The 12,879-nt window shown below is 31.3% G+C and overlaps 1 protein-coding gene across 4 annotated transcripts; it reads left to right on the top strand.

Moving 5' to 3' along the window:
• Nucleotides 1-4,232: 4,232 nt before the first annotated feature.
• On the top strand, nt 4,233-12,814 carry LOC100794581 (uncharacterized). Of its 4 annotated transcripts, XM_006589314.4 has the most exons (15): nt 4,234-4,643; nt 5,776-5,866; nt 5,972-6,056; nt 6,190-6,259; nt 6,655-6,724; nt 7,999-8,068; nt 8,305-8,355; nt 10,092-10,137; nt 10,226-10,478; nt 10,583-10,788; nt 10,924-10,998; nt 11,430-11,490; nt 11,641-11,721; nt 11,887-11,966; nt 12,465-12,814. In XM_006589314.4, exons 1-15 carry the CDS (start codon nt 4,507-4,509, stop codon nt 12,541-12,543), a joined length of 1,455 nt encoding a protein of 484 aa, XP_006589377.1. In that variant the 5' UTR covers nt 4,234-4,506; the 3' UTR covers nt 12,544-12,814. The 4 variants fall into 4 exon arrangements, 3 of the variants coding, with proteins under 3 accessions (XP_006589377.1, XP_006589378.1, XP_014618789.1); XR_001383270.3 differs by lacking the exon at nt 12,465-12,814 and having other exon boundaries at nt 4,233-4,643; nt 11,430-11,537; nt 11,887-11,939; XM_006589315.4 differs by lacking the exon at nt 8,305-8,355.
• Nucleotides 12,815-12,879: the final 65 nt, after the last annotated feature.

Raw genomic sequence — 12,879 nt, 5'->3', positions numbered from 1 at the left:
CGGCACAGGTGGTCACGACGATAGCCGAATGAACATATTTTGACAAATAACATACGTGTCATTTGAACAAAATAAGAAAATACTAAATAACTGGTATTTTTAAAAACATTGTTTGGTAATATATTTTATTAATTTTGGTAAAAATAATATTGATTATAAAATGAAAGAAATATCTAAATATATGTTTCATAAAAATTAAATATTCATTATTTTAAAAGTATATTTATCTAATGAAAAGTGGAAAGTGAGTGAAGCAAACCATAACAGATAAATATGTATTTGAAAAGGTAGGGTAAAGAAAAAGAAAATTATTAGTAAAAAATAAATGATTAAAAGATTAACTATTCATTTAAGAAAGTAAGTGATCTCAAATAATATGATGAAAACTCTAGATAAAATGAATAATAATAAAAAATACAAACCAATCAATATAGAATACAAATTAAACTCGATAATTTTAATTGAAAGAAAAACTTATTCTAATTGTAACTAATGTAATATTTGTTCTATTTCTACAAACACAATTAAAAGAAGAATAAAATAGAAAGAAAAGTGAGAAGATAATACAAATAAGAAAATTTCTTAAAATCTGATTTACCAAAAATCATTTAGGTGTGTCAAAAATCCTGTTAAAGTTGAAATCATATGATCATGAAAGTGTGAAATGAGAAAATGGAGGAACCATGAGAAATTTTATCTTTTATTTTGGAGACCAAACCAAACAAAACAAATCTTTATCTTTATATATTAAAAAGGAAAAATTATGCACAGGCTACAAGTCACAATATGAAGCTAAAACATGATATTTATAAAGTTTATGTAATGAAGAGTAATTATATAAGTAATTTATTGGCATTGGTTGTTATGAAGTTGAAAAATTGTGTCTATATATTATTATTATTTTATGGATTAATCATTGTTTGAATTAACAGTGCAATAAAGCAATTTTATAAAAAGTATCACTCAGTATATAGTATTTCTATAATATAAATATATATTACAATTAAATAATAATATAATTATATATATATATATATATATATATATAATAGTTATTATAATATTTGACATATGAGATATAATATAAAGATAGAGGGAAAGAGAGTTAACTCTATTTTTTAAATGTTAAAAAAAATTGATGTTTATTTTATTTTTGGAACTAAATAAAAGCCTATAATAGAAATAGAAATAAAATAAACTGAATCGAGATTAATTCTTGTCATTATAATGGTAAAGAATTATAGTTCTTAATTCTTTTACACTCTCACTATACATAGAAGGTGTATTGAATTTTTTTCCAAAGCTTAAGAATCAACAACTTCTATTTATAACACTTTATAGGTATTTTATCGTCAAAAATACATTTAGTAATCATTACTCTTATAATGATCATTGAGAAATAAGCCTTACAAATTCAAAAACATTTAAATCACTAAATAAAATTAAACATAATTTTATTAGTTTTAATAATAATAAGATTGTAACAAATAAATTTTAATATTCATTATCCATGTTTGATTTTCTTTCACAACTACCCCAACCATACAATTGATAAACTTGATCCTTTGGTGTACAATTGCAAACTATATATCTTGGATTTTGACCTTACTTGCTTAACTTTTTTAAATGGCGAGGAAACTTCCTTTTGTATCGTACTCTTTCCACCATGGACTACCCACTATCGTTGGCATGCTCTTAAATCAACCCAACTTGGTTATCCCATAATAACGTAACTTACCGATGAAAAATGTATAGTTTCCATAAAAAAAAGGTTTTGTACGTTCTTGGCAAATTAAAAATATCTAGGTTATTCACAATGAACAATGTAATTTAAGTGAAAAGCAAATTGACTAAAATCCTAACGAAATAAATTTGATCAATAATGTTAAAGTTAAATCTCTGTTAAAAGATAATTCGTAAGAAAAAACAATCTTCGTATCTTACAAGACTAAAAATTTATCAAAATCATGTTATATTAATAATAATACTCGTAATAATGATTTTTGATAAATAATTTAAATGCGAAATTTGAAAATTCATATGAAGTTTGGCATTTAATTTCAACCGATAATTAAAAAAATGTGAACTATTTTCTAATTAATCAGGTAAATTTAAGAATAGATTCTAGAGTAACCGAAATTTATCAATAAATTATTGCTACGAGTATAATTGGATTTGATTTTTTGAAATAAGTTCTTGAGTTCAACTCATTTTCTTTATTAAGTTCAAATTCAATCTTCATAAATGATAAAAAAAAAATTGATTGAGAGGAAGAAATTTCATTAACATGAACTTCCAACTGACATTAGTAATCAATTGATCTTAGTTTTTTTTTTTATAAAAAAAAACTTTGACTCACTTGTAAACCCCAATTAATCAGATCAACTCACGAGTTACTACTCATTTTAATTAACAGCTCGGATAAGTCTGTATTATTTGACTATATATGGAATAAACCGTGTTTTGCACAGTAGGGTGGGTTTATTTTAAATGATTTGGGTGGAAACTTCAAAGCACTACTCGAGTGGACTGTTATGCACGTAGTAAAGATTCGAGATAATGAAGTTTTAATTATAATTCCAATTCTCATATAAATACAGTGCCAAATAAAAATTTGCTTTAAATGGAAGGAATAAAAGATCATGCATATTTCTATTAGTTAAATTCGGTTATTCAAATAAATACTAAATATAGTTTACTAATTAAACATCCACTGGCCAATCCCATGAGGCTAATTAGACGTGTGAAACTGGACAAGTTTCGTTTTGGGGTCCACACATTTATAAAACAATCCTGACGTAATGTACATATCTTCTTCTGTGGCCATCATTAGCAATAATCTCAACAAAAATACCCCATATATTAAATTGGATATGGACTCTGGATTATATTTTTCATTGGATTACAATAACTTTCTTACTTATAAAACATGAAATGTTTCTAAAAATTAAAAGAAGTTTTCCTACTTAAACCTTGGTAATAAAAGAGGGGTGGATAGATTTAGAAAAATACCAGAAAATGAGACAAGGGCATGGTTTATCTGGGTAAATTCGATCCTCTCAACCAATCAAGTATACTTTTATTAAAGGGATATAATTAATTGAATTTATAAACACATGTCGTGTTTAATTTTTATTGATAAAAAAATTGTATGTATTTTTCAAAATAATGTTCCATTTCGACCGTACTACAATTTTAAAGTACCGTGTATGTATGGCTAAGATGTTGAACAATAACTGTGTGAATAAGGCACCCCTCTTATGATATTCTTCGTACCAACTCATACAAATCCATTTCAAAAAATAATAGTATGATATAACACGGACGACTTTGAAGCAATAAAAAATGTTTTCATAAAAAAATGGCATTTCAATTTCCAAAAAGGCCAATAGAATAGAAGTTGAATATAGAAATGAAATAAAATATGAACATGGAATCAAATTTCACTAAGTGAACCCCCAAAAAAATGAAAATCAAATTCCACTAATGAATAGGTGGACGACACCGACCCCTAGCCCTCTCTCTCTCCCAACTTATCCCCACCTTCCATTTCATAAGTCAATATTTCATATTAGTTTAAAATTTGGATTATCTGTATTGGTTAAACAGATTGGACTCCATATTTTTGCTGGTCCAATTTTAAATAGCTTTAACAATTCAATTGCTCAAAATTACCTAAACTTAGCCGGAAAAATAGAATCATGTCAGTTTTGAAGGAAAAAAAACACTCTTCCGGAAGTAAATTTGCATTTAATTGAGTAAAATTTTGGCCGAGTTGTCATAATAATTAGTCAGGTCAAAAGAAAAATAAAAAAGAACCCAAATTATTAAAAAAAAGAAATTCAAATATTCCTAATTATGTTAACTGTTTTATCTTATTGTTTCTATACAAGATTAAAACATTTTTGCAGTCAACAAAACTCTTTTCTTTTTTCAATAAAAAAGTCCTAGGTTTAATTTAAGTCTCTGTCTGTTCCTTTTCCTTTATAAGCAATTTATTATTCAAAAATATAAATACAATTTATAACTATTTAGTGGAATTCATCTTTATATAAGATTCCTGGTTGAGTTTTCTACTTTTCTTTTCGAACTCTGAAGTTGATTCCATTTGATATAAAGATGGGTATTTTCGTCCATTCAGTGTCGCACTCAACATAAAGATATAAAGATATTAAACATATAATAATTATTTAATAAATGAATAATAGTAGGATATAAACGTTTCTTTAGCGTAGAAGAGAAGGTAGAGAGAGAGAGTAGAAAATGTTTTAAAAAAGGCAAAGATTTATTATGTAACGCAAGAAGCTGAGGCTGTTCCCAAGTCACTCTCTTTGCAACCTCCGAGGAATTTTGGTAGCATCCTCTGCGATGTTTTGTCATCAGTTTCAGTTTTTGTAAAAGATAGATAGATAGAAAGAGAGAGATATAAGTGAGTTGTTTCAGTTTCTGTGTGTGTCAGTAAGTGCTTCTCTTTTGTCCATTTTTTCTTCTTTCTCGTGTGGGAAAATGCTGGTTCGGAGAAGGGTGATGAGTTGGAGAAGGGTGGCGAAGGCCCTTCAGGCTCTGGTAGCTCATGTCTTACTTTTCACCTTCACTATTACCCTTGCTCTCAAGCTTGATCATGTCATTCGTCACTCATGGTGGTTAGTTTTCTCTTTCTCTTTCTTCATTCACACACTTTCTTTTTGGTTATACCCAATTTAGAAATAGTGGAAATGAATCAAAGGGTCACACCAAAATTCTCTCTTTTCAATGATTTTTGTTTCCAATTACCATATCTAGTGACCCTGCTCGGTGCTAATTTGTTTCCCCCTTTTGATTTTCAATGCATGCAGATGTTTCCTTTTTCTTTTCTTTTTTTGTTGTAATTTTGGGAAAAAAATTTGGCATTCATTTACCTTGAGATGATGTTTTATTATTTTCCTTTTAGAAAGGCAACTTGCTTACCTTATATGCTATTGTTCTGTTGTGTTATCTATTTATTATTATTGTACAGTTTCCCCTTATTCCTTGGTAATGAGATGAGACGAGATGCCTTTGAGTTATTTTAATAATTTGATCTTTTGATACTTGTACTGGCTAACTGGTGTTGATTTCAGCTAGTAAGGATGAAAGTACTTTGCTTGAAAGTGTTAAGTAATTTCCCCCCTCATGTCTTAACCTGGTTATGTTCCAAAAGAATGCTTTTCTACTGCTATGCTAATCATGATAATAGTACTGCATAAGCGTTATGATCAATATTCTCCATTGCCTCGCTAATCAGTCACAACTTTGGTGGGTACTGTCCCCAACCGAATTGTACCGATGAGAATAATCATCAAAGGATCCTGGGTTGTCTGTGTGGTTTTGAACATGAAATGATTATTCTTGTGATGCATGTGTGAGATGATGATTGTACGGGAGCCTATAGGATTTTATTCCATGAAAGTCTTACTGATAGCAATAAAATTATGGCATTTCCTTTTTCATTCCATATGGATGCTATATTGTCCTGCTGAGATCTTGTACCGTATGATCCAAACTAACAGCACTCTCAAGTTTGTCACACTCAGGAAATGGGAATATATATGGGTGTGTTATTTTCATGTTGATGTGCAACCATTTATGTTATGCCAAACATTGAATTGAACATAAACATTTGATCATTCCATGTAAATCATGGGCAAGTCCTTCATGATAATCATGTCTTAAAATATTATTGCAAAGAAGATATAGATTAAGATAGATCATATTATTCCTATAATAGCTAATATTGTAACATGTCCTTTTTGGCAGGAAGGTATTTTTTCCTCTATGGGCTTTTCATGCTGTGGTAGCACGAGGCAGGTTTTCCTTGCCTGCTCCTTCGATGCCTCATGATCGCCAAGTGAGATATGCTTCTTGGAAAATCTTCCATGTTTTGTGGAAAATTAGAAATTTATCCTGTAGTAGGTTTTTGTTACTGAACTAAAAATAAGTTGTTTATGGGCAGTGGGCTCCTTTTCATTCACTCGTAGCAACTCCACTACTTGTTGCATTTGAGCTACTTCTTTGTATGCATCTCGGGAGCAGTTATGGTAGGCAACATTTTCTTGTGGTGCAGCCATATGGATTTTGTTGACAACTGTATCTTCACACCAAGATAATCTGTGATATGTTATCAATTGTAAGATGATATCAAATTAAATAGTATTCATTGTAATGATGCAGTGATGAATTTAAGGATTGTCTTCATGCCCCTGATATTTCTTGAAATGGCGATTTTGTTTGATAACGTCAGGTAATTGTCTTGTTCCATTTATAAGCTTACCAAAATTTATATTCAAGTAGTTCATAAGCAGTTTGCAGATATATTATAACCCATTCATAGTCCTTCATCTTCTTTAATATTAGATGGAACTGTCTGAAATAAAATAAAAAATGGCAACAAAATCACCACAAACATTCAACTTTATCTACTGATTTATAAAGTAACCTGCATATTTGGGTATGCTTTGAACAAATCATTTTGATTGTTGAGAAGTTTCACAACTTAAAAGATTTTAATAATTGAACTGTATGGCTAGGCATGCTTCTGCTCAATGTTAATAAATTATACAAGCTGCTTAGCTGCAAGCTGCAATACATTCTCTTCTGACAAATGGATGTTTTATTGACAAAAATGCCTTTTCATAGGATGTGTAGGGCTTTGATGCCTGGAGATGATGAAAATCTGACCGACGAAGCAGTATGGGAAACTCTTCCGGTAGGGTATTATTCATTAGTTGACTAATTAATTTAATCATTGATATGTTTTGTAATAGCCTAGAATAAGGTCTCTACTGGCATTTGCTTGGCAATTTAAAATACCAAGATTTGATGACTTTTAAGTAATATTTATTCAAATCCTCAGTGAATTACTTAGTGTTATTATTATAGTCTATAGAGGAATGAGGAATGAGAAACAGCAATAAGATTGTGATTATCCATAATTTAAAATCCGTTGATGTGTATGGCATTGTGGTTGTAGATTATACTTAATTTTGGTTGAAAATTAGTACTCAAAATTCAAGTCTCTTTGTTTTTGCTTTATGGAAAGTAAAAGAAAAGAAGAATCTTCAAGCTCTATAAAATATAAAAAAAAAATTGCAACTTCCCTTTTCTTTTTTTCTGTCCTTGTTTTGCACTGAATTGACAATTATCCTTTTATGTATCAAATGTGACTTACTGACTCATTTTAATGATTCATTCCTTGGTTGGCAGTTGACTATCTTTTGGGCATTCATTTCGATGTCTGATGACCAACATTCAAGTTGAATAATATTTCACATTTCATTCTTATAAATTGCTGTATATGGTATGCTTTAGAAATATGGTATGCCCTGTGTTTGTGTGTGCGCTGCATGCAAGGCCACTGCCCAGGGTTTTGAGGGGTGTTTTATAATTTGTGTTATGGAAAGTGCTATCTGGTTGAAATGGATAGCCACTGCATTATGGATTATTGACACTTGTACAAGGTAGTTAGTAAGTGTTGGTGTCTTTATATCCTAAGAGTAGGGCAGCACGCTGGTATGAAGTATGAAACCTTATCCCTTGCATTTTGGTGTGCTCAATTTCATCATAATGTCAATGGTTGTTTCTAGGCAATAGGAGCCTTACAACTACCAATTGCACATCTCATCTTGGGCGTCAACAGTTGTTATAACCTTTTTATACATTATATAAGTTGATAACTCTAGTTTGTCTGTAATGTGTATGATGTTGATAATTTCCTTTCATTGAGGTGATCTTCTAATATTCATGTGCTTTCTCTGTATTTCATTTCTCCTTCCTACATTACAAGTAATCATGTGCAGGGAGGAAAGGGGGGATTTATTATGAATATCTTTTGTTCTCATCTTAATAATTGATATACCTTATTCAAGACTTGTCTACTACAAAGAGAACATTTTAAGTGTTTTACTCAATTGATAATGTAATCTTTGGTTTGCTTTTATTTTCCAAAAGTTCAATACTAAGTTGTGTAATTCTCTTTTCTAGCACTTCTGGATTTCAATATCCATGGTCTTCTTTATTGCTGCCACTGTGTTCACCCTTCTAAAGATATGTGGTAAGTTTCAAGTTTCTCTTGATAACAATTGTTGATCATATAATGAGCTTCTATTCTGTCTAATTTCATTGTTAACTTGGAGCTGCTTCTTACTATTGAAATATGACTTTATCATTCCCCACCTTTTCTTGATCATATGATGAGCTTCTATTCTGTCTATTGTGTTTGTGATGTTGGTTACAAGGTTGTCAAGCTCTCGAGTTAACTAGTAAACTCTTACGTGTTTACAATTCTAGGTGGAGGAAACGAGTTAACTCGCTGTCATACTTTTTTATGGATGAAACCGGGTAAACTCTTTAAACTCGGGTAAACTCTTTAAACTCGTGTAAACTCTCGAGTCAAGAGAGTTTGAAATCAAAATGTAATTTTTGCCTCCAATTGGCCCCACAATATTAGTGTTTTACTATGGCTCAATTGTTTGATCATTTATGTAGTTTAATCTTATTTGATATTAATGTACTATAACACTATTATTGTGGTTTGCTACTTTGCTTTATTGTGGAGTTGAAATGTCAAATTATTGTTGCCTTGAGAGCATATATGTCATTAAAAGAATTTTTAATATTATTAACTCGTTGGGTTGAGTTTATGAGTCGAGTTTACAAAAGCTACACGAGTTTACGTAGATTCTCGAGTTTGACAACCTTGGTTGGTTAATTTTCCACAACATTTTTCTGATTTATGAAACTGACTCTTTTAAAGACATTATCTGCCTGCAATATTCTCGGGCAATGACTTTTATTTATTTAATGAAAAATTTAGGAGACCAACTTTAGATCGGGTTTTATTTTGGAACTAAGTTGTTCTTACATTAAAACTCAATAGAGATTCTAAATTTATTTTGTAAGTTACAGATTTAATTCCCTGTTTGGTTAAAATTCATCTATTGTAGTTAATCTTATGATTTTTTTGGGGAGAGTGAGAGGTGGGACTAGGGTTTTAAATAACCACTCTTGTCAAATAGTTACAGTTCCTTATATTGGCATTGTGATCAAGAGGTATCCTGAGTTATTTTTATCGATACATAAACTAGATGAAGTTTTATTTGTTCCTCAATTTATACCTAGCACCCAGCCTACGAATATTAATTGCAAAAAAGATGAAACAATTTACAACACAGATTGAAGGTATTTGACATGGTTGAACATTAAGAAACCAATCTTCCATATTCTGAAAGTCAATTATATAGTTGTGATATAAGCTGTACTCATCCTGACTTCTGTAATCTAAATTCCTTTTTAAGCTGGTAAAAACAAAGGTATACTATAAAAAAGTTCAACATGATGTGTAGTAAGGAATTATGATCACTATAGCATATATGTGGTTATAAAAAAGTTCTCTATGCACATTCTAACATTGCTTAGAATGTTTGCTATTGGTTTGTCAGACTGTAGGAAATGGTGTATTTAGTTACTTCATGTAAAGTACAGGGAATGAGATGTCATAAATAATCTTTAAAGGGTCCTTCTAATAAAGCTAAGAATGAATTAATGTATCTGTAAAGAAACAGATGCGTATAAAGGGAAATTGGCACAAACAGTAAGGCATATTTACACAGTGACACTAATGTAAACATTGATATTGGTACAAAATTGAAGGATACAAGAAGACAAGTATCTAGAGTAGGTTGTCTTCCATGAAATACTTCAATTGATACAGATACTAATAAATACAGCATCCTGGAGTCAGCACATATATTCAAACAGTTTTTATCTACAGAACTGAAAATAATAAATAGTCATTTTCCCATGTGTTTCTATCACATCTGCATGCATCTATGAAAGTAAGCTGTATTTTCTTTGGTCTATTCCTCCAACAATGAGGATTGGTCAAGATGGCTTAGGAAAACAAGTCGTTAAATATGTGTAATCGGGGATATATACTGTCTATGTTTGATTTGCTCACAGTATGGTTTTGTGCTGTTTTGTGTTACTTTGGTCGCATTCCTTGCAAATTTCACTGTTTGACAGTGATTGATACTCCTCAAACTTTTTGTTACTAACTTTATTTCAATTACCTTCAGGTGATGTTGCAGCTCTAGGATGGTGGGACTTGTTTATTAACTTCGGGTATGATCAATATCTTCTGGTAGATTGTTATGTATTTGACCTTAATCTTGTGCCTTTTCCTTCATAGAATCCTTGTATTCTTTTGCAGCATTGCACAGTGCTTTGCGTTTCTTGTTTGTACAAAGTGGCACAATCCAACTATTCATGGAGGCTGTCATATTACAGAACCATGCTCATCGTCAAATACCATAAGATACCTAGACTTTAGGACAGGAGGCTTAGTTGTTTACACAGATGAAGATAGACAGCAAAATGGGTTCTGCAATCTACAGGATATCGGTGGGCATATTATGAAAATTCCATTCATTGGTTTCCAAATACTTCTTTTTATGCATTTAGAGGTATGATAATTGCTAGCAAAAATCTTGTCATTTATGTTCTCGGAGTTTGTAGGTTTCCTCAATTTTTGATTTTCTTTCCTCTCTTTTTTTCATTTAAATTTTAGGGAACACCATCCAGTGCAAAGAATCTGCCCCACTGGGTCATTTTTTCCCCACTTTTTTTGTTGCAAGGAGCTGGGGTTTTATTTGCAGCTTATAGATTAATAGAGAAGATAGTTCTTCTACTCTACTGTGGAGATATTCCTGAAAGATACTCAGCCATAGCATCAAAATCCCGTGAGTGCTTTGGGTTCTTTCGACGTGGGTCAAGGTATAAGTTTACATCTGATTGGCTAGAAAAAAGAATTTGTCTTCGGTAGATTCTCTACTGAACTTAGAAAAACTTGAAAAAGTTTATGAACTGACATGGACAGTTTTTCATTGCCTGCACTTTCCCTCTTAACAGGTTGCTTGGTTGGTGGTCAATAGATGAAGGAAGTAGAGAGGAAGAAGCTAGACTTTTTTGTGCTGGGAGTCCTGGGTCAGTACTCTACCCTACATTATGCCTTTATATTGCATATCTTTGATGTCATTAGCATTTTTCCCCCCATGCTTGAGAGCTTTAAAATCCTGGAACCTGGTTATCACTTTCATATCCTTCTCTTGGAAGTCTCAAGTTGTGTAGTGTAATGATTTTTTTTCTTCTTCTAAAATTAGCAAAGTTTTCTGTGTCTGTTTCAAAAATAGAATTGTGGAGATCTTGTTCAATTCTGATTTATCAGTGATAGTTATTACTACGTCAGTTAACAATTGGAGTGTGCTTGCAATAAGACGAGCTTTTGTTCTTTCTCTTTATGCTCTCAAGTGGCTCTTACAACAATAAGTATTTGCCCCTTATAAAGTTGCTATTTTCAACAGTATATAATGATAATCAAACTTTTCTCTAATTATGTGATTTGATTTACTATTTAGGTATAATACTTTCACCCCTGATACGGTGAAGAAAATGCCTAGGGCAGATCTGGTTGAGGAGGTAAAGATGTTTCCTTATATCAAAATATGTAGCTACCACGTTATTTAGTAAGATATTGTTTCCTTATTTAATATTACCTTAGTTAAACCAATTACTCGAGAAGGTTTAACCTCTTAAATACATTTCAATAATCCCCCTTGTAACTCACAGATTTGGAGACTACAAGCTGCATTGGGCGAGCAGACACAAGTTACAAAATTTAGCCAGGATGAGTATGAAAGACTTCAAAATGTAGCATTCTCAACTTTGATTTTACTATTAAAAGTAGTTTATATAATCTTGTACAAACATTCTTGTTATTAGTTTGTAGGTTATTTTTGTTCATTGTTTGTACTTGAATGACTGTCAAGTGTATCAGGATCTAACACTCTTCAAATTGAATGGTAAATGTATCAGGAGAAGATCTTATGCAGAATTTGCTTCGAGGAGCAGATTAATGTGGTCCTACTTCCCTGCAGGCATCACATTCTTTGCAGGTACAAGCCCTTGCTTTGCTCCAGTCTGATACTTTTCTGTCACTATCCCAATTAACTTTTCTATACTCAAGCCCCAAAGAGGGAACTCTAAGGGGCAGTTTGGTTTGAGAGAATATTTTCTTCTTTTATTTTTAATAATTATATTTACACTTTATTTTCTGTTTTGAAAAGTTTGTGTAACAAATAATGGAGACAGAAAAAAAATTCACTGTTTCCTTTGCAAACTTCTGAATACAGGAAACAAAATAAAAAATTCACCATTTTTATTTTTATAATTAAAAGTAATCAAGTAAGAACAGAAAACGTTTTCTGAAACCAAATGGTCTCATGTGCTTTGTATCACCTTTTATTTTAGTGAGGAAATTTCCAGCAGTATGCTGCTTTTGTAAAGAATCTATTCGTTAAATTGCATGCAAATACGTTATGAGCGACTTGTGTTTGAAGATATTAATTGTTTCTTTTTTTCCCTTTGCTTCGGACTTCTAATGTGGATAATAGCACTTGCTGCGAAAAATGTAAAAGGTGCCCTGTCTGTCGTGGACCAATTGAAGAAAGGATGCCAGTATATGATGTGTAGACTGAGTTCAATGAAGATGTATAGGTATCTTACTGACCATACAGCTTGTGATTTTAGACGAGGCAAGCACTGAGAATGATCAAAATCTCTTCTCATAGATATGATGAACATCAGAAGTTGGATAGAATTTTAAACGTGTTACCCCCCCTATTTTTTCTTCCATAGTGCATTCTTGCAATTCTGAAGGGATTGCCAATAGTTGCATTGTCTTGAATTTTGGTACCATAAGGATTTATCTACACCAAAAATGAAAGATGACATATTTGAGGTATTATCTGTTTTGATGTTGGTCTCAGCCTCGTGTATGGAGTCATGGTTTTATCCTTAAAAAGTCAA

This window comes from Glycine max, chromosome 10, assembly GCF_000004515.6.
Source record: "Glycine max cultivar Williams 82 chromosome 10, Glycine_max_v4.0, whole genome shotgun sequence".
NCBI lineage: Eukaryota > Viridiplantae > Streptophyta > Magnoliopsida > Fabales > Fabaceae > Glycine > Glycine max.
This window is presented reverse-complemented; position numbering and strand designations above follow the sequence as displayed.

What these genes read in the sequence shown, in the direction of transcription:
- LOC100794581 (XM_006589314.4), top strand. Translation starts at nt 4,507, where the DNA reads ATGCTGGTTCGGAGAAGGGTGATGAGTTGGAGAAGGGTGGCGAAGGCC. An exon ending in GCATCTCGGGAGCAGTTATG is followed by an intron (nt 6,057 to 6,189) that starts GTAGGCAACATT and finishes GTAATGATGCAG; the next exon opens with TGATGAATTTAAGGATTGTC. An exon ending in GGGCAGATCTGGTTGAGGAG is followed by an intron (nt 11,491 to 11,640) that starts GTAAAGATGTTT and finishes TGTAACTCACAG; the next exon opens with ATTTGGAGACTACAAGCTGC.